Source organism: Rhinolophus hipposideros, assembly GCF_964194185.1.
Source record: "Rhinolophus hipposideros genome assembly, chromosome: 12".
In the NCBI taxonomy this organism is placed as follows: domain Eukaryota; kingdom Metazoa; phylum Chordata; class Mammalia; order Chiroptera; family Rhinolophidae; genus Rhinolophus; species Rhinolophus hipposideros.
The window spans coordinates 9,687,382-9,712,224 of record NC_138058.1 but is presented as its reverse complement, the minus strand read 5'-3'; the positions used below and the strand labels follow the sequence as shown (position 1 = coordinate 9,712,224).

The window sequence follows — 24,843 nt, the reverse complement described above, 5'->3', positions numbered from 1 at the left end:
AGCCCATAATACACAAACCTACATTTCATTAAAAAGAATGGATTGACTTTTTATTCTGATACTAATTTATTAATGCAATTACTTTTTTCAATTCACAACTCATTTTATACTCCGCTGTTAGAATAATGGTAAACTTCTAGCTGCATTACTGACATTGCAGAAATTTCACATTTGTAACTAGTAATACATATATTTTTAAAAATGAAATACTTATATTTTTAAAATTTCAGAAACTAAATTAACTATGAAAGGTATAGGTGGCTTTTCTAATTGGTGATTGTACCACAACAGCACGTATATTATACCACGAGACTAGCTTTGGTTTATACCGACTTCTTGCGCTTTGTAAATCAAAGCAGGGTTTACACTGAGCCCGAAGAAAACTGCTTTTGACCAATACACATAATTACCTCAAATTCTAGTTAGCAATAGATATCTACTGATTTAATCTCAGCCTTCACTGAGCAAATAAAATTTAATGTGCTCAAAAGAAGAAACTTGCCAGACTAAGCTATCTTCACTGGGGAATTTGGTTACACTGGGTATTTCATCCAAATGGGAACACAACTGTTTTTGAAGGTGTATTACTACTTTTTGTCTCTCTTGATTCCAGCAGTGCTTGATTCAGCAAGTACAAAGTATGCATTTACTACTTGTTTAAGGCCAGTGTTGTCCAAGGGTCACTGATTTTTTCCTAAAAATAGCTGAGCTCTCTTGGAATGCCTATAGTGGAAAGCTTGCCCAAGGTCCAAAGCTTCAGTCCTGATGTTACTGAGGTCAGACCACTGGTTCGCTTCAGGAGATGTTGTCATCGTGCACCCACAGAGAGCAAACTGCTAATGGATGCACTGCAATTCGGCCTTTTATTGTCATCATTCCTCAGTAACCACAGGGAGCAATCTTTCAGGAAGGGCTTTGTATATTCAAGATTCCTAAAAAGACAGCATACAAGGAAGCATTACCTGACACGGTGCTGCATTTCCACCTCTCTTCCAGATTGGCCTGATTTTCTGATGGGAGACCCAGAAGCAGCCGCTCGGCAGGCAGCAGCTTACGGATTCACATTCACCGACACACTGCTTCTCACATGCTGCCTGCGAACTTTCAAAGTTAAAAAAACTTTTTTTCTACATTATTTGTGAATGGCATCTATTACAACTGTTAGAAGGAAAACGATCACTGCCATAAATAACTAACCTTAACTAAATCTGATTTCGTACTTGTATACTGTCTTCGTTTACATTCCCCATATCCTGGCATTTTATCAACTTGGTTTCAGCCAAAATTCTGGTAATTTTGATTCTTCTTTATCACATTTATTTCCACCTTAAAAAAAACCTATCAAATGCAACTTTCCTTTTGAAGTACTTAAGAGTTTTCTATCTTCTGCTATTAAAGACATTTCTAGAGAAGAGATTACAATTCTTCCAATCTCATCTATTTATAATTTAGTGTTCAAACTTCTGAATTAAGGAAAGCTACATTTGACAGGAAACCAGTTCTGTAATTATCAAAAACAGCTGACCTTGATCTGTCATAGTATTAAAAGTCAGCTTCATTAGCTACTGGGAAGAATTGTTAATTAAAGCATTTCTCCCTAGTATGTTTCTTAAAATACAAAGAAAGAAACAATCTACTTGGTATAGAATCAAAGACATATTTTCCTATTCACAATGAACCACAGAAGGCAGATTTCAAAGCTAATGGCTATTATGGAAACCTACTTTGAAGCTGTTCAAATGAGAGTGCCAAGTAAGACATATTTTCTATTTTAGTAGCTCCTTAAATGGAATCTGGCCACCAACTTTACAGTTTACTTCAGTAAAACTATTTACTCGCCAAGTATGTCACTATGAGTGGCTACAATCAAAGTGTGGTAAATAGTTTGGAAAAAAATAAGCTATGTAAAACTTTTTATCTTAGATACAGCTATAAGAATAAATTCTTTAAATTTAAAATATATTTTTCTCAATAAACATTTATTTTTACCCACAAAATAAAGATATACACAGCAACTAGTTTAGAAGCAACCAAGGACTACAATTTCAAGTTCTAAAAAAATAACTCTCCTTCATCTTCTTCAACTTCCACTTCAAATTACAGAAGTGGGGTTTATTTAATCACTTTATAAACTTAGAGAGTGGGCTCCAAAAGCCTTACATTAGCCTGGTCCTTTCACCTACAAAAGAAAAGCAAACAAAAAATAAAAAGAATAGATGATTATATAAGGTCATGGTCATTAAGTTTGCTTTAAAATTAACCAAGAAAACTGGTTACTTGTTTATTTTGTTACAACAATCAAAATTCTCCATCTTTCACCCTTTTCATTGTAAACATTAAATTGTAGTTGGAACCAATATATTCATTTACACACACAAAAAAAGGTCTGCCTACTCGATTCCCTTAAAGTGATGAAGAACTTAATGCTCATGTGAAATACAGAATCTTAGAGTTATCTGTAGAAATAAATGAACCAATTTCTCTCCCCATCAACGTGTCACAAGAAATTAGGTAATAAAAGGGAAAAATGCAAATCCTAAAGTCATCTAGTGCTTTTCTCCTAATTCCAAATAGGAAACAACAAAGAAGTGTTGTCAGGTTCTAAAATCTGTATTATATACTCGTAAAACCAAGGTGCAAGAAAGCTGTAGATTTCTCATTTACAAGTTTGATGTTCTAAAGTCTTTCCTCCAAGGAAAACTGATGTGATCAGTTACTGAATTTAATTACACAATTCCACTTCAAGTAGTCTAAATTCAGTGTGCCTCGTCTAAAACCATCCTTGAGACAGAATCTTGTTTCTACAGTACCGTAGCAGCCAGTTAGAATCTAGAAACACAAGCCGCCCCATTAGCGTGCCTTCACTATTCATCTCTGTAATAGTCTGAAATAACATTTTTCATTGTAAACAACGTATTTTAGTAGATAAATATATGACGACTAATCAAAAAGTCTCTAAGAATAAAATATCTTAGCCCTCTGTATATCAAATCAGAACCAGAAAGGTAAAAGAATGTACATAATTTTCAAATATACAAACTGTGCTAAAGTAAAAAAAGAAACCCAAAATGTCCTTTGATTCAAAGCTCTGTCCGGGCCACTGTCAGTGGAAGTGCGGCGGGGGACGGTCCTCCACGAAGGTCGTTCCTGCCCTCTCCTACAACAAGGCAAGAAAAGCCACGGTTAGCCAGTTGGTGTATTCTGAATTTAAAACGTACACGTGAAAATGGCAACCCATTCCATTCAGGCAAGGAAAGTATATAAACATCTTCCTCCCATCCAGGGTGAGGTCTTCCAGTATGAGCCTCATCAACACTAATCTGATCAGCATGGTACTATAAAAAGAGATGTAGTCTGAGGTGGTGATGTTAGAGTACTTTTCAAGAAAAGTAAAACAAGTAGCTGTGGTGATGATGGTGTCAGCTCCCAGGAAGACCACAGCTAGCATTTACTGGGCAACATATAGCAACCCAACGAGATAGAGACTATATGTTGTTATCCTCATTTTACAGATGAAGAAACTGAGGCAGAGAGGTTGAAGTACTTGGAAGAGGAACTGGTATTCTAATTCAGACAGTCTGATATTATAGGAAGAGGAGTGCAAAATAATTTCAGCCCAATAGGTTTCTTCTAGTAACAGAATACTGCCTTAAATACAGAAGAACTCATCTACATTAGAGCTAAGTATGTACAAGGTCAAATGGATGATGGAAGAAGCCCAGGAAACATTCTCCAGTGATGGTCTACCACTGTTATTTTGTATCCCAGCTTCTTTTTCTACACCTTTATTTCTATCCTCTATTTGAAATTTTATTATCTTAGTCTCAAAAGAGCATTTGAGGAGACACGCTGACAAAAACTAATGCACTACAGGTAACAAGAATGCAGAAAAATCTGGAGACTGCTTTTGAAGGATGTTTAACCAGGATAAGAGATTTGTCTGTTTTTAAATATCTCAAGAATGGTGAAGTAGTAGAGAAAGCAAAATTTTCGTTTCCTTTGTGTAGACTGAGGGCAACTGCAAAAAATCACATCAGTATGCACTGTGGCTGAATACGGTGGAATTCCTAAAGAGCTGGGTCTGAAGGAAGGCGCTGCCTTGTGGGGGGAGGCGTGTCTAGTTCCAGCAGCAGGTGGGAGAGCTGTCCAGAGAGCTGGTAGAAGCCCCAGGACAGATCACCCTCCCGATTTTCTAATTCTCTGAAGTCCAGTCTCCCCTTTCTTCCACAAGGCACTCCTTCCTCTGTATCCGTTTAAAACTTAAGCTCTAATATTTCTATCTTTATTTGTCTCACAGATCTTAAACATGTGAAAAAGACAAAGGATTCAGTTTCAGTATTACAGATTGGGAAAAATATACGTCCTCTTCCAGGATGGCAAATTTTAAAATTAGTAAGTTAAATTTTAAATTTTAAGATTTTAAAAGATTTTAAATTTAAAATCAATAATCTGTAAAATAATTTGTACATGAATTGTAATAAAAATTCTGATGGGACTTTCTTTTACTTGGCAAAATGATTTTTAAATTAATCTTAAAAATGCAGGCTAGCCCAGAAATTATTTTAAAAGAAGAATAAAGATGAAAGAATTTGCATTGTCTTGCAAATATCAAAACATTCACAAATAATTATTTACTATACAATAACTGGACAATTAGTTAAACACTTGGGGGAAAAATAGGTTAGTTATATCTCCTCTTAAACTATGTGGATTAAAGCTTTAAATATAAAATACAAAAATCACAGATATTAGCAAAACATAGGTTAATATTTTTATAACCCTGAATGAGAAAGGCTTTCCTAAGTTAGCATGTTATCAAAGGCAGAATCATGAAAGAATGAGAAGCTGAACTAGATGAAAATTTTAAATTTCTATTTAAGCAAAATATATCAAAGACAAAGGATACTGACATGGGGGAGATATAATACCTATGACAGACCAAAGTGCTCTTAGAATCAGTATGAAACAATTAGTTTCTCCATAGGAAAATAAGCTAAGGATAAAATGGGCTAAGTATAAAATGGGCTAAGGATAAAATATAAATGAACAAAAATATGAAAAGTAATATCAATAATCAAGAAAATGCAATTCGGGGGCAGCTGCATGGCTCAGTTGGTTAAGCGTATAAGCTCTTAACAACAGAGTTGCCGGTTCGATTCCCACATGGGCCAGTGAGCTGCACCCTCCACAATTAGAATGAAGACAATAAGCTGGCGGATGGCTCAGTTGGTCAGAGCGCCAGCTCTTACCATGTTTCCCCCAAAATAAGACCTAGCCGGACAATCAGCTCTAATGCATCTTTCGGAGCAAACATTAATATAAGACCAGTCTTATATAATTAATATATATAATACAATACAATATTATATAATACCAGGTCTTATATTAATGTTTGCTCCGAAAGATGCATTAGAGCTGATTGTCTGGCTAGGTCTTATTTTCGGGGAAACACGGTATGTATGCAGCTATACAAAATCATCTCTGTACCAACAGAGAACTTCACACAGTAAGAAAAGAAACAGGTTACTTAACAGCACATAAATGACATTCTCTCCATCCTTAAACACAGGAAAAACTGAAAGGGAATCTACCAAAATGTTAAAATGGTCTTTTCAGGTATTGTGAAACCATGGTTTTTATTTTTTCTTTATGTTTTTCTGCATTTTAGGTATTTCTTCATTTTCTTTCAACCACTGCTAACATCAGTTTGTTATAATGTGCCAGCTACTTACCTAGTAAGGCTGTGTCTTCACCTGCATCTTCTTTCAAACTAGCCTCACACTGCAGCACGGGTTCATTCGTGGCAGACGAGGGTGAACTGCCCCCATCACGTCTGGCCTCGTCTTGTACGGTGATAATCAGATTTGCAGCCTGAACACTTCCAGGGGCCGACTCTGGAGCGGGCATCTCCTGCACACCCTCCGGCTCTCCCTTGAGTTAGAGAAGAAATGTCGTCTGTAAGTAACATGACCAAAGCTTATCTATCATCTTTTGCTCATAATTCATACAAAATGTTTCCTTGTATACATAGAATATGGCAAAAAGTACACTGATGTCTTCTTTATTTAGCATCACCAGAAAAATGAATTACTTCTCAACAAGCAGCTTTCTGAGACCTAAACATTTTTTATTCTAAAAACTACTTTTTCCCTTGATATAAGTAACGCCACCTTTTAAACTATTTATTGAAAGTGAAGCTTTGTTACACTTTCCTGCCTGGAACAGAGGCCGGGAATCCCGAGTGTGAGCCCTGCTCTGACTGCCTTACTGCTGCAGAGCGAGGCCCCAGGGTTCAGAGGTAAACATGGTTTCTGAACAACATAGGGCTTCAGGCTGGGTACCGGTTCACGTGAAAACATCAGCTGTCAGTTTACCTGTAACTCCATTCCCCCCACCCCCCACTTGCTGCTTTAAAGAAAATAACACAAGGGAGGGCTGAGACTCTATACCCATTAGTGTATTAAGTCTCAAAACTCGGGGGCTATCCAGAAACCCTGTTTGATTCAAGTCAAAGCTTTGTGTGATTAGATGGACCTACTGCTTGGTAACAGGACCTATGAAATGAGGGGTCCCTGCGGGTTTACTGTGAAGCTTGGCTGACCGAGACTGTCACCTCCACTTCAAGTGAAAACACTGCAGTCATGCCCAGCCTGCCCTCTGGGCTTTCAGGGCCAAGGACACTGCGGCTCCCTGTGTTGTGGGGCCCCTACCTCCCGAATGCAACATGGTATGCTCCCGCCTTCTCACAGGTACCTGAGCAGAACTCCTGACACACTGAGCAACAAAGTGTTCAGTGAGGAGCTGCCGTAATCCCACCCTAGTTGGTTTTTCCAGATATTTAAATACCTGCCAACATATCTACTTGCCAGTCTCAAACCCCACACGCTCACACCCGTGGACACATTCTCAACCTGCAATATACTCATCTGTTAAGACAAACCCTCTAACACCCAGCTCAGACTGCCCTCTCAGAAACCGCTGCCTGCCCCCTCCCACACCTGTCCATTTGCAGAGTAAATCCTCCTTCCTCTGTGCTCCCACAGCTCCTTTGCCCTGCTGTGCTTGGGTGCATCCCCTGGTCCCCACCAGTCCCGACAGTGAAATCCCAGGAGTCCGTGAGCAGAAGGGCTGTGTCTTATTCATCTGTCTCTTCAGAGCCACGTTCAGATCCAGAACCTTAGATAGCATTCCTCTGATAAATGCTTGCCAAATTAATGAAAACACTGAGAAATGGCACATCAAAGTGGTTACAGCTGCAAATGAAAGGACCACCTATGACGTCTATGTGAAGGGGTGCTGGGGGCTCTCCCACTGTGGTCATTTTCTTGGAAATCAGAAACAGTTATAGTTACTACATGAGAGCATGTTATGACTATAAAATCCAACATAGGAAGGGCCAGTGGACCTAAAGAAAATGGCTTATTTGTCAAGATTTAAAGAAAGGCAAGGCAAGGTAATTAGTTTGATTTAAAGTTACTACAGGCTTCTATTCTTCAAAAAATAAATTAAGCTCTCTAGGGATACATATTCTAGCGTTCTGAAATTAACATTTTAAGAAAGCAACCCAACCTTATGTAATGTAAAATGAAGACTCCTATAAAAAGTAAAAACTGGCAGTTACAAAATTGCCATGGGGATATAAAGTAAAGCTCAGGGGATATAGTCAGTAATATTGTAGTAACTATGTATGGTGGCAGATGGGTACTACATTTATCAGCGTGATCACTTTGTAAGGTATACAAGTGTCTAATTACTGTGTTATACATCTGAAATTAATATAATATTGTATGTCAACTGTAATTGGAAATTTTTAAAAAGTTTTAATTAAATGAATCCTGATTTTTTTTATATGTGAAATATACATGTAGATATATTTCAAAAAATAAAACTCATGAGGATTAAAGTCTCAATGCTAAGCTCAGTGAAATTCCTTTTCTACAAATTTTTAGAAATGCAAAGCAGGTTTAAAATTACTGATTAATAAAGAGCATAACTTAAAATGGGTTTCAAAGTGTATCTAAGGAAGAAAAAGGGAAGAAGGAAAACTGCCAAGAAAACATCTGTCAAGCTACCTGGATTCTACTGTCCCAGGAAGGCGTGTTCTCTTATCTGAAGCAGAGAGGACAAGCCTGGTTCACTAAGAAAGCATGTGACAACATGCTATATAGAGCTATTATTATTAAAAACTATGAATAAGTGAATGTTAGAAATTCTAGAGGAAGGACAATTTTATAGATATCAAAGCAAATCAGTTTTCAGTAAGACAGCTGAATGCTGACCTGCCCCCTTTCTGCGTGCCTATGCTAAGGGCATTCTAGAACTCACACTTGAAAGATAAGATTCATAGAAAATTATCCTGCTCCTTATGGTAGTAGTCTCTCCACTATCTTTTGCAGATATGCTAAGCTAGAAGATGAGAGAACATTTTCAGTAGACCTGCAGCCTTGAGGGCCATTATGGCTTTACGCTGCATAAAAGGATTATCATCAAAAAACCCCTCGGTAGTTTCTAACTACCATAAATGCTACAAAAAAACTGAAAATGTTTAGCAAGAAGAAAAACATATTGTCTTGACATTATTTCTTTCAAAGATCTTTATTCTAAAACTATTTAATCAAGAATATTTTGAGACATTAATAGAGTATATGAAGACTATACTTTCAGGGACCATTTCTATAGTTCGTTAATAGAATATGTGAAGACTCTAAAAACAATAAAAAATATAACAATCTAGAAATATCTCTTTTCTCCCTTCCGTGTCCCCCCCCTTTGGGTAGGGTAGTAGTTAAGAGCTTGGACCCTGGAATTAAGCAAACTTGTATCTGAAAGCCAATTCCCCATTAATTAGCTGTGGCCTTGGGTGAGCTATTTAGCGTCTCCTAAGTTCAAGTTTCTAATTAGGAAAACAGGGATAGTAGCAGTATGTCCTTACATCACAGAGGGCTGTGGGAGCAAATGTAATACTGTATTTGCGGCCCTTAGCTCATGGCTGGCGACCACTATGCGCTTCACTCTGTCCTCACGTCTGTTTCCCTAGGAAGGTCCTAGGGCCACATTAAGTATCAAACTAACAGAGTAAATTCAATGCAGGGCAAATTTTCCCAGCAGTATTTGATTCTGAAACCCAGGAACTGGGAGAGCTGGAGTCAGGAAGCGTTGGCTTCGGATTCCTCATATGTAAGATGTGCACCTGGAGCCTGAAAATGTCTGCGGCTTCTTCCATTGCAAACATTTTATAATTCTTGTTTATACGAGACTCACTGGCACACACACATTCTGTGAAGTATTATACCAAAATATACTGCTCTAAGTAATTAATTACTAACTCTCTGAGAAACAGCTAGTATGTTATTCTATAATCATCAATTTAGTTCATTAATGTTTTGGGAATGTCTTCGGAATTCATTTTTAATAAAGACGAAAATTTCTTCAGAGAACCTCAAGGACGTTAGGAGTATTTCGTCCATCCCTCTTGCCTCTGGTCAGTAATGAAATCGCATCCCTCAGGAAGAACCGGGGCAAAGATTGAATATAAACAAAAATGTAACAAACCCAATATCCCAGGGCTTTGATGACATCAAGTTTACACATTGGACACGTGCGGTGATCCAAAAGCCATGGGTCAATGCATATTCTATGAAAAATATGCCTAAAAAAATTAAGTATGTGTTAATGTTTTAAAATAAATGTTTATATCTTATAAAGGAAATAACACATTCTTCCAACTTCTCATTACAAGTTAAATAACGTCAAATCAACATTCGAGCCTATTCACTTACCCTAAGTACTTATCTATTCTATTTTTCATGTTAAACAGAATCTTAATGGGAAATTACCCCTTCACTCCACAAAAAGAGCATAGTTTATGTTTACCTCATGCTGTGTTACATTTTTATGTGCTTTTGAAAACCTTTTGAGAATAAATGTGGCCTAAGTAAGGCGAGTGAACAGTAATTAACTAATATTAAACTGATAGCATCTTATATAAGTCCATAAAATGACTCAAATGGAAATATTAACAAGTCAAAATATTAACAAGTCAATTTGGGTTGCAGGCTTAAAAAACACACTTATTTTCTGTCTTAAGTATTTTTGTGTAGTCTACATTTTTCTGTAACAAACACCTTTCAGAATCAAAAACAGAAAAATCACATATGTGTATTTTCTTCTCTTACTGACTTGTCTCGTTGAAGATGAGTTAAGAGTATGGGCACTGGAGCCAGACAGACTGGGCTCAAGTACCAGTTGTGTGACCTGATGCTGTGACTCTGAACTAGTCCCTCACCTCTCTGCACCCACCCTCAGGCTGCGCTGTAAGGTGCTAACAACACTAGGCACAGGAAGTACTTAGTAATTGTTCATCATACAAAAAAGGGTGAATGCAGCTAAAAATAACAGTACTTAGTTATATAACACAGCCTAGTCCAGCTTCTCTTGTGACCTTTCCATCTTCAAACTGAAACTGACGCACCCAAAGGAATTATTTTACAAAAACATAAAAGAAACACGTTGGGAAATTTGTTCAACAAAACACAGAAAAAAATGGGGATCGGGGGTCAAACCCCTATGAAGGAGACCAGCAAATATGTACATGTCACAAGTCTGCTTATGAGGGTCAAATGCAAACCCCAGCTCAGCCATCAGGACATATCTGGTCCTACGTATGACAAGAAACGAGCCACAAGTGGCTTCTTGGTGTAGCATCTTAAACATTATTTTTTAAGTCAGAAAGCCTTGCCCTAAACCAGCCTAGAGCAAAAATTCTTTTCTATTTTAATAATTTTCTACAGGATATGATCAACCTGCACTGACTCCAATTTATTAAGCACCCAGCACACCAATGCCCTTTAAATGCCTATAGATTTAAATTACATATCTTTATTCAGGAAACTTTTTATTTCGTAATTCTGATACTCATTTCCTTCACAATTACTGAGAACTTAATCTACTCTAAAGTACTTGTACATATACTAAAGTACTTTGCAAACATAAAGCAAACATGAACTCATGACTTGCTTCTAACAGGTGTGAAGTATAATTAAAACTGATCAGACTTAAACGTATTATAGTATTTGTGCACCCTTCTAACAAAGCAATTCTTTAAAAAAGTTAAACTATTCTATTAAAAAGAAAACACAACTTCCTGTTGCTAAAAAAAAAAGGTCCTTAATGTACTGAGAGTAATGGGAGGAGTATTTATTTTTCACAACCCACAAAAGAACCCAATCCCAGGGTGCAAATAACAGCAAACCACTGCCCTCCCAACATACTTTCTGGCCCTTTCCTGGGGCCTTCACCAGTCAAGCTTCAGTCTCCTTGCTACTTAAAAAAGCCAATCCATGACAAAGATATGTAAATGGGTCTCCGTCATCTACAGTCTCCTAAGCAAAGCAATTTTAAAGCAATGCAATACACGAGACTTGGAGACTGGAAACGTCTTTTCTAAAGGAAGAGATCAAAACTATAGCAAGATCTTCACGTCCTAAAGACAAGAAACTCTTTTGCTGGAAACTTGAAGCCTGTCAAGTAACTTTTAACATCTCAGGAGGTAATAGGAACATACTTGCATGGCAGAATTCTGACAACATCCTTTACTTTAAAATTTTCAATGCACACTGCACAGTTCTCAGCTTCGACATCAAGTCCCTATAAAAAAACAGGAAAGAGTTTACTAGCCTGGATAAAGCTTACTGCATCTTGGGTAAAACAATGATGAATTCTAGTCTGCGTTGGTACAATGTAAAACTAAACACACAATTTCTACTCGGTATTTACTTTTTACCACTATCAAAAAAATATTTAAAGAATCTGGCTGAAAAGGAAAAAAATTTCATTGTCTACCTAATCAGACATGAATAGTGTTTATATACTAGGCTAGTGTTTATGTTGTGTTAAGTATTCACATTTTAAGGGCTTTAGAAACACAAATGCCTCTTTACTACAATAAAATATTTCTCAAATATAAAACTTACAAAGAGAATGAATATCCAGTAAGCTGCTTGTTTTCTGGAATCGTTAAAAACAAAAACTAGAGCACGTTCATGAGAACTGGCTAAAGAACATGGTTACACCCTACAAGTAAGAAAATGTACATGGCTAAATATTTGAAAATAATCACCTCGCTTGTGATAAAAGAATTAGGAATTAAAATAAGGTATAGTTTTTCACATGTCAAATTAACAAGGTAAAAACAAACAAAAATTGCAGGGGAGAAAGCAGTCTTCTGACAAAATTTCCACTTCTAAGAATGTATGGGTCATAGACCTTTTTGGTGGGGGTCAACCTTCCCCCACCACTTTTCTGGGTGCCTCCCACATCTATCCATTTGGTCTCACAGCATTAGCCAAAGCAGGCAGGGCCAGAGCGGTCATCTGATGCAAACAGGCCAATGAGACTCATTCCCAGGAGTCTGGGATGGGGATTCAGGAACCACCCACCAATCAGTGTCCACAAGCAGGTACAACTTGAGCAAGATAATTTTATGGAACTCAAGTACACCGTACTTATGTAATTATTAAAAAATATACTCAGCCATGTGCATCACTTGTCAATAAGCAAGCAATAAAAATGGATTTTATATGAGTAGGCAGATATTGTTATCAAATACTGTATTAAAATGAACTTTATAACATTTAAAATTATATGTTGCAACTAAAGTAATTATTACCACTCATTTATCATATGCCATGCAAGAGTGATGAAATAATTTTTAAAGTCCTTAATGGTTTACAAGCTTATACATTACCATGAATGAGACCACAAGAAAAAAAAACTTAGAAAACAAACACTAGTCCTCAGGATTAGACAAGATGCAGATTTAAGAAGACAACATTTTTCTGTGTAAGTTTAAAACAAAATCGCCAGAAAAATCTAGGTATATACCTCATGGACCATTTATGGATCCTCTTTTTTAAACCATTATTTTGACAACTATCAAAAAACAGTCCGTGGAAGCGTATTTTCAAAAATGTTCTGTATAGGAAGAGAATAATATCAATTTACTTAAGTTCTGAATTGACTCAGTTCAGCAAATTATACATAGGAATCTACGTCTTCTCATATTTAAGGACTGAGGTTTCCTGCTTCAGAGAGTAGAAGACCCGTTCCCAGAGAAACGTGGAACTATAATGCTTGTCAAGTCACTGGCTACACCAAACATATGCCAAGTTTGTCACTGCCATTCACTGGAGACTCTCTCCCCCGACCCTTGAACTGTCAATCGGACGCTAACCTTAACCCATAAGATGGGAAACATTTTTTTAACTTTTTCAGTTCAGTATATCTGCATGAGAGGACACCTTGCACAAACTGTTACAACTCAACTGTTCCTACACTGTAAAGGCATTAGGGAAGAGATGGCAGCCAACAATATGATTCCAGGAGTGCTTGATATTAAAGGCATCACATAAACCATTAATATCAGGTTCTAAAGTTATCAAATCGAAGGTCTATAATTTAATGTGTTATTCCTTTAAGTAGGTCAGTGGAAGCAATATATACCATAATGCAGTTATTGCTTTTTTTGAAGGGGAGACTAGAGGGTGGAATAGATTAAGTCTCAACAACTTAGTGAAATAAAATGAAAATCAAAACAACTGAACCAACCCATAGCTATGTCAACATAGTTATCAACATTGCACAGCACAGAAGATGGACTATTAAAAGAATAACACTACTGCATTAGCAACTGTTTTCCTTTCAAGGAATCTACCCTCTAAGACTCTAAGGGTCTAGATTCAGGACCTGTCCTATTCCAAAAATGCTCTGGTATGGTTTGGGCCTTTTAAGTCTCAGGTTGGCCTTGTCAAATCATTTCTTTTATTTAAAAAAGTACCTTTAAAAAACATTTTTTTCTTTCCTTCTCCACAAATCCCAATAGTTTATCTCTGTAATTAAGGGAATCAGAGGGAATGGACACACACAGTCTCAGATTCAACAGAGATGAATTTAAATTTTCAAGGGTCTGTGGTGGAGACTTTAAACACTTTATCTTCTTTAGTGTCATGTGGGTCTCACCAACAGGTAGAACTGCTTTTGATGACAGACATGTTGGCGCCATCCAGGATGGGAGCAACCAGCCAATGTGGCTATTTGAGCATTTTCAATGCAGCTAGTGTGAGGGAGGAACTGAATTTTAAGTTCAATTCATTTACATTCAAACAGCCGTGTGTGGCTAGTGGCTGCCCTAGTCAGACAGTGCGGGTCTGAAAGGCTCGTCACACATGCAACAGAATGATTTCAGACAACTCAGCTTTAAAATGAACACATATAAAAAGTTAGTACTAACTTAAACTAGCCAACAGTCCTGTTTGATACTGTGAATTTAGCAGATTGCAAAGCATTACTTAGAGACACAAACAGACATACAGACTAGTTTAAACCAAAAACAAAACCCAAAAAAACATGAAAATATTACCTTTTCTCCTTGCTTTATAGTATGAAGCAGAAGCTGGCCAATAAGTTTCTTGGTTTCTTTTCTATGGCTCTTAGGTAGGAAAAAAATTATTATTATTGAAAATTTTATGTTAAAGGAAGCTTATAGAAAAAAATTTCATTTAAAAAGCAAAGCTAAATGACTACAAAAATAACTTTAAAAATTACCATTTAAGGCTTAATGTATAAAATAGCCACATGTAACTTAAGAGTATTGATCAAGAATATTTAGTTTCAATTCCATGCCTAAAGAAGAATCCAATTCCGATTCTTAGGTTTAAATACTGGCAAGAAACGAGTAAGCTGAGGCTGGAGGCACCATACACTCATCTATTAACGTCTAGCAGGAGAGAGGCTTCCTAGTCACCAGGTAGAAGATGACCCAGAAACGCCCACCTACTGGCTACAAAGCCAGGAAGGGCAACTTCTCAAGACAACAGAGGGCAGTGGGACATTCAAGAGGCCTGCCTTTGGAAGGCTCTGGCTCTTCACCTGCTCACCTCTTTGCTGTTACTGGGACAGTGTTTCTCTGCAGGAAATGGCTTTGAAAGTTGCTCCATGATGGAGACAGAGAAGCCCCTTCTACTCTGCTCCTCACCTTGGGGGGCCAGGGTTCTCTTTATAAACACAGAACCAGGTCCCCTCTACCTCGTGCCTTTTTGCCATTCCTTTATGTCTGGAAAAGGACAAAGGAGGTTTTTGCAGGAGCAAAATGTGCAAAAAGTGTCCCCGAGTTAAAGGTATCCAATTTCCCACAGAACAGAAAATTTAATATATTCTAAAAAGTTATTTTCAGAAAAATCATATTAATGCTTAAATATTATGAGTGAAAATGAAATTCAGAATAGGGTCCAGTATAATTTCAAGCAATATACATGGAGAAACTTCAGAAGTATTTTTAAAAACAAAGTTAAAAAGAGTTAGCCATACTTACCTGACTTCCAAACTGTGAGCCGGTGTACAGGAAACGCTGTATATAGTAAAATATTAGCCAGGCTAATGAGATAATCATCATGGTGATGAAAGCGATGGCCACAAACACCACCGACTGGCCACTGATGAACTCCTGGACGTGACGCGTGCCAACCCCGATGGTCATTTTGACCGGAATTCCTTTCTGCACCAGATCCAAGATTTCTCTTCCTTTTGGGTAGCTAACCATAATGACCACTATATTTCCTGTTCCTGTAAGAAAGAACAAAGAAATCAATGGAAAGAACACAAAATAAGAAAAAGTTAAGAGAAACATAAGAGTACTATGGTTCGTCCATGCATATGCGTCTGAAAATTTCAATAATATGGGTAATTTTTAAGGAAAGCATAAGTTACCAAAACTGGTCCAAAAGAGAAAATAGACTGATTACCTGAGAAGGAGAATAAATCACTAAGAAAGTACTTCCTTAAAAGCAAGAACCCCATTTAGTTTCACGTGTGAATATTGTTCCACAGAAGATTAAGAAAATGTTTTAAAATGATTTCTAAGACAATAAAACCAAACGTAATGAAAAACAAGCAAAAGAACCATGCAGAACAATTTCACTTATGAATATCAATATGTTATGACTAAAGGATGCCCATTACGCTCAGGGAGGCAATCTGAGAATTTCTACTACGATCACTAGTATTTACCATTGCTCTGAAGGCATGAGCAGATACGCCAAACACATGTGTATGTTTATATATAGTATATATATAAATTAATGCAATAACCATAAAATATTAATAGGATTTTAAAAAATCTTAAAAGTGCTGCTTCTTGAAGAAATGCTGCTTCTGAAGTTCACTTAGGGGAAAAATAATCAAGAATGACTGGGAAAAGTTTTTAAACAGTAAAACCTGGACTAGCCTTTATATTTGAAGTAATTAAAACAGTGTGATAGTGACATGAATATGACAAGAATGGGACAGAAAAGAAGTCCAGAAATTAGACTCAAATACCTAAAATAATTTAGTAAATGATAAAAGCAGAATTTCAAATCAATGGAGTAAAATGGATTATTTAAAAAAAAATGTGTGGGGGCTACTGGGTGTCATCTGAGGGGAAAAAAACTGTACCCCTTTCTTAAAACTTATGCCAAAATAAATTCCAACTAAGTCAAATGTTTAAATATATATAAAAGAGGAAATATAACAGTCAGAAGAAATATGGGAATTAAAAAATATGTAATATTGAAGAAAAATCTTTCCAAGTATGAAAACCCACCTCAGAGTTTCTTAAAAAAAAACTTCACCAACCATACAAAAATGAAAAATTTCTACATGGCTTAAAGAGAGCAAGGAATCGAGATCAAATGGCCAATTTGGGAAAAATACATGTACCACAATAAAAACACAAAACTAATTTCCTATTAGAAAAAGAACAGAAAAACAAAAGAAATAAACTCAGTTTGCAGAAAGTTCATACAAATGGGTTTTATTTTTTAAAATAACAGCTTTAGCGAGATAGAATTCACATGCCACCCTTTTAAAGGGTACAATCAGTGGTTTTTAGTATATTCACAGAGGTTGTGAAACCATCACCACTATGTAATTCCATAACATTTTCATCACCCCCAAAACAAATGCTGTATACATTAATGGTCACTCTCCAACAAATGGAATCTAAACATACGAAAAGTCATATTTAAATGAAAACATATCTCTAAGATGGCACAGATCAAAACGTTTCATACATTATATTGGCAAGAGTGAGCACAAATCTGCTCTGCACACTGCGCATGGGGCGGGGTGAATTATAATATTCCAATCTGGGTGGAGGGCAGGATGGCTATCAGAAAAATTTCACACACACACATCTCTTTGACCCAGCGAGTCTGCATCCAAGAGCTTAACATACATATGTATACATGAGGCATCTGTAAAGAGATTGATTGCTAATGTGTTTTCCTAAGCTTTTGCAATCACAATCTAAACGTCCATCAGTACGAAAAATTCTGTAAGTCAGCCTATGTACACAGATACTAGGGACCCTGTCTGCCTTGGTCAGAGGAGTTGGGCACAGTAAAACTTCTGTACCATGTACACATATTATCTATTCAAAAATTAATTAAAAAAATACATATAAAGAATGTTCTTAGGCATTACACTAAAAACACATCACACTATTTTAACAGGGAGAAATGTAATCTGTAGCAAATCCACTGTGGCTCTCAGCCGTGAGGACCGAGTTACTGAAACACCAGAAGGGCACCCTTCTAAGGTGGCTCCTGCCTGGAAGCTGATCCTATGACCCAGGCCGAAAAGTTTCATTTAGCAAGAACTGAAGTTGTCTCAGCTCTCACACAATGGACCATGTCAGGGAGACACAATAAGAAGTAAAGTATTTCCTGCCTTCAGGAAAATAAACAGCTAGTAGCTAAGAGAGACAAGTATAGAAACAACTTATACCACTTATAATCATATGGCTCTTCAAAACCCAAAACCTTTTTTTTATAAACTTCCTTTTTGTGGAAATTTTCAGGAACATACTAAGGTAGGAAAAGCAGTATAATGAACCTCACGTACCTGCCTCAGGCTTCCGAGCCTCAGACTGGGTTCAAATGTCACTGTAAGTTACCATTGTGTGAGTCTGGAGAATCTATCCTCTCTGAGAATATTACTTCAGCTATAAAATGGAGATAAGGATTTTTCCATTTTGGACATTTATTTAATAAGAAAGCGGAATGCAAAGGGCTACAGAAATGAAGTGATAATTCTGTCTGGGGTGGGAGGTACTCTTTCCCTGCGAAGTGCGTTTGAGCTACATCTCAGGAGGACAGGGAAGTTTACCAAGCAAAGGAAGGGAGGTTTTCTAGGCAATGAAACCATCACAAAAACAGGTTTGGGATGGTGACTGTTCCAGTTTGGTCAGTGACTAAAATATACGTAATCTCATTATCCCCAGTAAATACTTGTTGAATGAATGAGTGAATGGGAGGTGGAAGGTGAACTGAGATGAGAGGTTCTTGAACATCTAAAATCTCAAGTGGGGGAGCGGCGGGGCAACTGCCACATAGTGATCGGCACTCAGAAGGCTGCCCTGAGCTGAAATCACTTGTCACAGCAATCGGAAATTTCTCACCTAGGGAATGAATCTTAGTTTACTGAATGAAAAGAAATCATTTAAAAAAATCCTGTGCCTCGGTGAAAGCTAAAGTGTTTGCTGTATGTACTGTAATTACAGCAGCCAGACTGCTTCTGGGAACTAAATTAATAAAAATCAAAATGAAGACTCATTCTATCCTGTGACTTGCTTTTCAGGGACACTTTTTTGGGATGAACAGGAGGCAGGGCAGCTGAGTAAAAACGCACTAGTTCAGGGTCACTGCATGTACAACCCCTATGGGTGCTGGCCCCGCCCTTTCCTCCTGATGCATCACTGCCAGTCCCAGAGAGCCTCAGTGGCATGTGCCAGCACATCATAGCTGATTTCCAAACTAAACAGCTGGATTTCTTCACAGAAGGCACAAGACACTCAAAGACTGGGGATCGGTGAGAAAAAACCCTTAGAATTATTTTCCTTCCCTAGGCCTTAACTGCTACCAATCACGTTTGACTACAAAAAGTCATGTTGGGCAATACTGCTTCCTCCCCCAAAGAATCTGTACACATCAGCAACAGACAGAAGAACTCCTTGAGTCAGTTTGCTTTATTTTTGTCTCACTTAGCACAAGGTCTTTGCAGGTATATGATCAAAATAATAAACACCAAATAATAATAAACACCAAATATAGTATTCTTTAGCAAACCAAATTATCCATAAACCTCTTCTATGCCAAAAAAAAACTGCATGTGTTGTTTTCTTTCAAATTTCTATGTACCTCTTACCACCTTGTCGAAAACAGAAACAAATAAAACGTTTAAAAAAATATGTTTTGCTCAATAGCTTCAACATTCTAGCAGGTGACATTTGAGTCTAGTGTACCATTTCTCTTCCCAAGGCAACCATTTAAAGTAGATTTCAACATTGTCTTGGAGGTGGGAACTACTGACATATTTAAAGTAGTGGATAAGATTTCTGTTCTAGAAAACTAATTCGGGCAGCAAGAAATACATTTTAAAGTTCCAGCAAGAGAATTCCAAGAACTTTCGTTTCTTCCCCCGCCCTCCCCCCAACTAACTTAACTTCCATACTCTCTCCACCTTTCCCCACAACCTGGAGAATTCCCAGTAAATCTTTAAGATTCAGCACAAGCTCAACCCAAGGCTCTTCAACACCACCTGCCCCTTGGCGTATGCAATGCATCGATGCTTCTGAGGTACGCCTCTTTTTACACACCTACTATAGTTTATATGTTTCTCTCCCTCACTAGACCAGCACTACCAGTTTTTTAGTTTTTGTAACCTAGCATCACGCAGTGATGACCCACAGAAGGGTTTCTGAATGAATCAATCTGAAAAATTGGCATGTCTTCTAGTATTAATAGTTGAAATGACCCAACAAGGAGAATATTACAGACTCTTTTGCAGGGGAAATAGTACACTAAATATGAATGCAAATGTCTCTGAAATTTGAAGCTATTTTAACATAATACTTTTGTGGTTAGCTGGGGTGAGTGAAAAGGACCCCAAAATAAATGTGAGTGTCTTCTTGGAATTTTAAATTATGTGTTAAGACGGGGGATTGTAATGGTGGCACTAAATCTCCTATTTTGAGATTTGGATCTCTCGTATAATTTGATTTAACAAGTGTAATTTAGCTTGGGACTTTCTGAAAGTTTTTTCTTTCTTTGCTTCCTTTCCGCCACATGTTAATGATTCTGCTTCCTACACATTCACTATGCAGTTGCAATGGTTCAGTTCACTTCGGACTTGCAGGCTCCGGGACTCGGGTGAAATTTTGCGTGAAATTTTGCGTCTGTATAGGATCCACTCCAGGCTGCAACTTCAATCAACATAACATACGCAAAGGTGGCAATAACCAGCTTAACGACTACCTTCCCCCACCCCAAAGCTGCACCGGGAGAAGCAATTTACATCCTGATTAGAAAGTATAACACTTGACACCAAAGACTCCAGGCAGTAGTTAGCAGTAGTCTCCAGTACACTCCGCCCAGCTGACCCTTCTCTTACTTTAATAAATCTTCCTTCTATATTTCTACCTGACTCGTGAATTCATTCATGGCCCGCGAGCGAGCAGACACAACATTATGTTTGGAATAATTTGGCTTGCTCAAAAACATGTATTTGTTGAATGTACTACTCAACCGTCTTACTGAGAACTCTTTGCAGGTCTCCTAAATGCATTACTTCATTTCGGGCCTTCAGCCTTTTTGCAGTGCCCATGTGCCACCCAGAATGTCCTATAACCAGCCACCCCTACCGCATACCACACACACCCAGAGACATAGTCTCCATAACTTAGCTTGTCCTTCAAAACTCAATCATTCTGGCAACTGTCCTAGTTCATTCCGCCTTCTATGAGGCTGTAGACATTTCTGTCTTCCTACAGCACCAAAATATAATACACTCTAAATTCAAATCTAAGCATGTGGCACTTAGTAAGCAACTGTTCACATTCCTAAAAGGCTATGCCAAGATTTCAGCTATAGAACCATCCTATTTATTAATCAACAAGAACCACAGTAAGACCAATACTCTAGGAAAGCTTTTTTGATTATTTGACTTGTGTCAGTTTTTACCCATCTTGTTCAAACTAACTCCTACTCACCCTTGTAATATCTGCATCACATGTCCTTCCTGATGCTTCCTAAGGACTTGCGCATATAACTCTGTCGAGGGCCAAACTATATTGTCTGGAAAGTGGTTTCTCGCCCCCACTAGGCCGCAAATTACTTAAAGGCAAGCTGGTGTCAGGCTTGTCTGTCCCTGAGCAGGCACAACACCTGGCTGATTATCTGTCTACCAAAGGGAATCAACTCCGGCACTAGTGTAACAGTCCTTGTTCTGACAAGAGTATTATCTTAAAGTCATGGTTTATTTTAGAGCCACAATAAACTAGATATTAATCCAAAATATCTTACCCTAGATTCTAGTAGTCAAGCAACAGGTTGAAGGAAAACCGGAGATATTCTCTCCGAGTCTCTACCAGTTTGTAGGGCACCAGTGTGGCCCAGGAACACTGAGAAGCACTGACTCGGAGATTTTTCCTGTGGCTCCAGCCACATCCTGGCAAAGTCCGAGAAGCCTGTCTGAGGTGCTGTAAAAGGCCTGTGTAACATTTCAAACTCATGTCTGTCAAAGCTGGTTCCTCTTCTGACTTAATCCCATTCATACTTCTAGTCCATCCTCAAAAAATCACAATGCATTTGCACCCTTGTCCCCAATTTGGCCACGTCCATGAGGGTCATTCTTTCCCACCTCTACAGTCACCGTTATAGTACTGGCCCTTATATTTCTGCTTGGACTAGCCCAACCGTTTACTGGATTCTCTGTTTCCAGCTTTTCCTCTGTGTAATCCATTAGTCAATGTGCTACCAGATTAATCTCCCTTAAAGTCAGCACTGCAAAAAGGTGGATGATTTTTGTCATCCCCTCTCCTCCTGGACATCTGGCAGCATCTAGACGTATTTTTGGTTGTCACAACTGGGGAAGTGCTACTGGAATCTAGTGATTACAGGCCTGGGATGCTGCTAAACACCCTATAATGCACAGGGCAGCCCCTCCCACAACAAACGATGATCTGGCCCTACGTCACTTGTTACCTTGAGCTAGTCATTTACATTCTTGGAGCGTCAGTTTCCTCACTGGTAAAATGGGGGTCAAGTACTCACCTAAAAGGGCTGTTAATGTTAGGAGGGTAACGCGAGCTGTTGTATGGAGCATACCGAGCGCAGTGCCTACGCATTAGATAATTTTTACACATTTTTTAAAAATGGTGGTTACTTTTGTCTTTATCCTCAGAAAGAATTTTTCTCACAGTAAAAAAGTTAGACTAGACACTGATAATGGGAACAGAAGCTCGCAATGAGAGGATTTAAAATAAACACCAATGAGGTGTTTTTCTGGCCCTGGATAAACTCTATATGCCAATAATATAAGCAAGAAAGGTTGCTGAACCACGGTCAGAGAAAGCACTGTGAGCCTGGGGAGATGTTAGCGTCCTTATCAAAAAATAGAGAACAGATTTAGAAAACTGTAGGCCTGCTACTGGAAAGAAAAGGTCTACATTAAGATGTTGTAGACAAATGACTGCAAGGACCCAGAATGAGAATCCTGACACACCAACCTCTTTTCTTGGACAGAACTACCAAACTTGGGGAAGACTAGCAATAAGATGTATCTGGAATGCTATGTGAAATCGGACAGGATTTTCATGAGAACGTTGTGGAAACGTGGCTTGGGTTGACATGACAATTAGGTAGATTTGTAACCATTGGAATAACTGCACCAGTGTTATCACATGGACATCTGTTCCACTTCCTCTCCAAACCCACTTCCTTTCTTCAGTTGCAGCTGGTGAAACTGGGAATTTTCCCTCTACTCTCTGAGGCCAGTCCCTCCCTAAGTAGCCTGGACACTGCCACCTGCCTTCTCAAAGGCCTGACTTTCAGTTGCCTCTTCTCTCCTAGATCCCTCCATATCATTCCCATGCAATGTCAAATATTTGCCACCACTGTCCGTCCTACCCTCCCTGGCCCTACAGTTTCCGCTGGATTCGCAGCGCCTCCAAACCCCGCCAGCCAACCTTCTTGGAAGAGGGGTTCTAGCAGGCCTCCACTTCCTCACCTCTCAGCTGACGGCCATTCAGATTCCTCTGCTGAAATAAGTCAAATTCAGAGTCACTTTTCTGTCCTCATTTCACTGTTGGGTTTCGAACTTACATTCGGGAAGCCAAAACGGCATGAAAAACAAAAGTACAGGACGAAGGGTGTCTGACTTGCAGCAGCAGGAACTTGAAAGAGATTTTAATACCAGTCGGTTTAGAATGAGTCACGCGCGTAGAGGGCAGACGGGAAGCGCATTCTCTGCTGGGTGTCCATCGTCCAGCACTCCGGATTCGGTTCTGCGGAGGCGATCCTACAACACAAGACTTATAAACTGCCTTCAATCACTGCGTGAGACTATAACCTGTAGCCTGGGAAAACGTGTAGGTGGGCAGGCTCCCCTCGCGCAAAGCAAGACCTTTTGCTGAACACAGCTTTCACAATTGCATCTAAACTCAAGACTAGACGCCTCTGATCGGCAGGGGAGCCAGCCTTGCACCCTTTCTATGCAGGGAGACAACGCACCCGGATTCAAATCCGGGCTGTCTGACGCCAGCGTTAAAGCCAAATGTCCTGCTTCGCGGTTTACAATATTCAGACACGTCTGACGGAGGGCAAGAAGCCCTAGTGCCGCCCCGCCACCGCTTTCTGTGGCGACGGGACAGCCCCCGGCGCGCTGGTTAGAACGTGGGTCCCCCCGACGGACGGGCGCCGCGGGAACGACCCCGCCGGAGTCAGCAGGCGGCGTTCCGCGCACGACCGCGCTCCTTCCGCGCGTTCCCTCTCCCTCGTTCCCCCCACCGGAGAGCGCGCCCTTCCCCGAGGGGCGCACGGCGAAGACCCCATCTTTCCGGGAGGCCGGCCCCGCCTGCCGGCAGCACCCCGAGGGCACACGAGCGAAGCCAGTGCTTCCCGATCGCGGTGGCCGCCCGGGACACCGGGACGTCCCGCGGAGGACGAGAAGGCCGTCGGCCACGACCGCGCCGCCAAGGCCCCACGCCGCCCCCGTCCGCGGCCCCGGCTCACCCGCGTGGGACATGGGCGACGTGAGGTTCCCGTAGCGCTCCTCGTTGTAGATCACCACGGCCGAGGCGTTCCTCCGCGCTGCCACCAACACCTTCTCCTTGAAGGTGCAGCCCCCGCGCGCCACCAGGGCGACCCAGGGCGGGGACACAAGGAAGCGCGTGTCGGTCGCGCAGCCCTCGGGGTCGCCGTCCGCCGCGTGCGGGACGCCCACCAGGCCCTGCGCGCCCTCCTTGGGCGAGCTGTCGCCGAATCGGCCGCTCTCCGAGACGCTCCACACCGTCCGGTTCGTCCGCGGGTCCACGTACTCGGTGCTCACCACGGCCGAGTACCACTCGAGCGCGCGGCCGCGAGACCCGGGCGCGCACAGGGCCAGCGCCAGCAGCGCCAGCGCGCCGCGGGCCCCGCAGCCGGCCTCGGGCCGCCGCCGCGCCATGGCCCCTCCGCCGGGCTGGCGAGGAGCAGGGCGGGCTTCGGTCCGGGGACTCCCGTGGACCTGAGGGCGCGCGCGTGTGAGAACGCGGAGGATCGCGGAGAAGCGACCGCTCGCCTCCGAGCCCGGAAAGAGCGCGACGCGAGAGCGGCGCACGCGCACCTGGCGGTGCGAAGGGGGCGGGGCGGAGGAGGGCGTGGCCCCTGGCCCCGCCTCCGTCCAACCCCTGACGAGGTGCGTGCGGGCCACTCCCCCTTAAGGGCTTGAGACGGTTTCCATAGACCCGAAGCTGGGCGGTCCCGGGACCCC

At 40.1% G+C, this 24,843-nt stretch overlaps 2 protein-coding genes across 3 annotated transcripts in view; one reads left to right on the top strand and one right to left on the bottom strand.

Annotated features, from left to right (window-relative positions):
• The window catches only part of CNOT11 (CCR4-NOT transcription complex subunit 11), a 22,626-nt gene extending 16,822 nt beyond the window's left edge, over nt 1-5,804 (top strand). Inside the window, exon 7 of one of the 2 annotated variants that reach the window (XM_081069049.1) lies at nt 5,669-5,804. In XM_081069049.1, coding sequence (XP_080925175.1) covers nt 5,669-5,716 — 48 coding nt within the window. In that variant the 3' untranslated portion in view covers nt 5,717-5,804. Of the gene's footprint in view, nt 1-996; nt 1,161-5,668 lie in introns of those variants that run through there. The other variant, XM_081069050.1, reaches the window with a different exon arrangement.
• The window catches only part of RNF149 (ring finger protein 149), a 25,598-nt gene extending 755 nt beyond the window's left edge, over nt 1-24,843 (bottom strand). The window contains exons 1-7 of the mRNA XM_081069052.1: nt 24,105-24,843; nt 15,368-15,618; nt 14,417-14,485; nt 11,564-11,646; nt 9,553-9,649; nt 5,733-5,931; nt 963-3,157 (exon numbers count right to left, since the gene is read on the bottom strand). Coding sequence (XP_080925178.1) covers nt 3,081-3,157; nt 5,733-5,931; nt 9,553-9,649; nt 11,564-11,646; nt 14,417-14,485; nt 15,368-15,618; nt 24,105-24,537 — 1,209 coding nt within the window. The 5' untranslated portion in view covers nt 24,538-24,843 and the 3' untranslated portion in view covers nt 963-3,080. The remainder of the gene's footprint in view (nt 1-962; nt 3,158-5,732; nt 5,932-9,552; nt 9,650-11,563; nt 11,647-14,416; nt 14,486-15,367; nt 15,619-24,104) is intronic.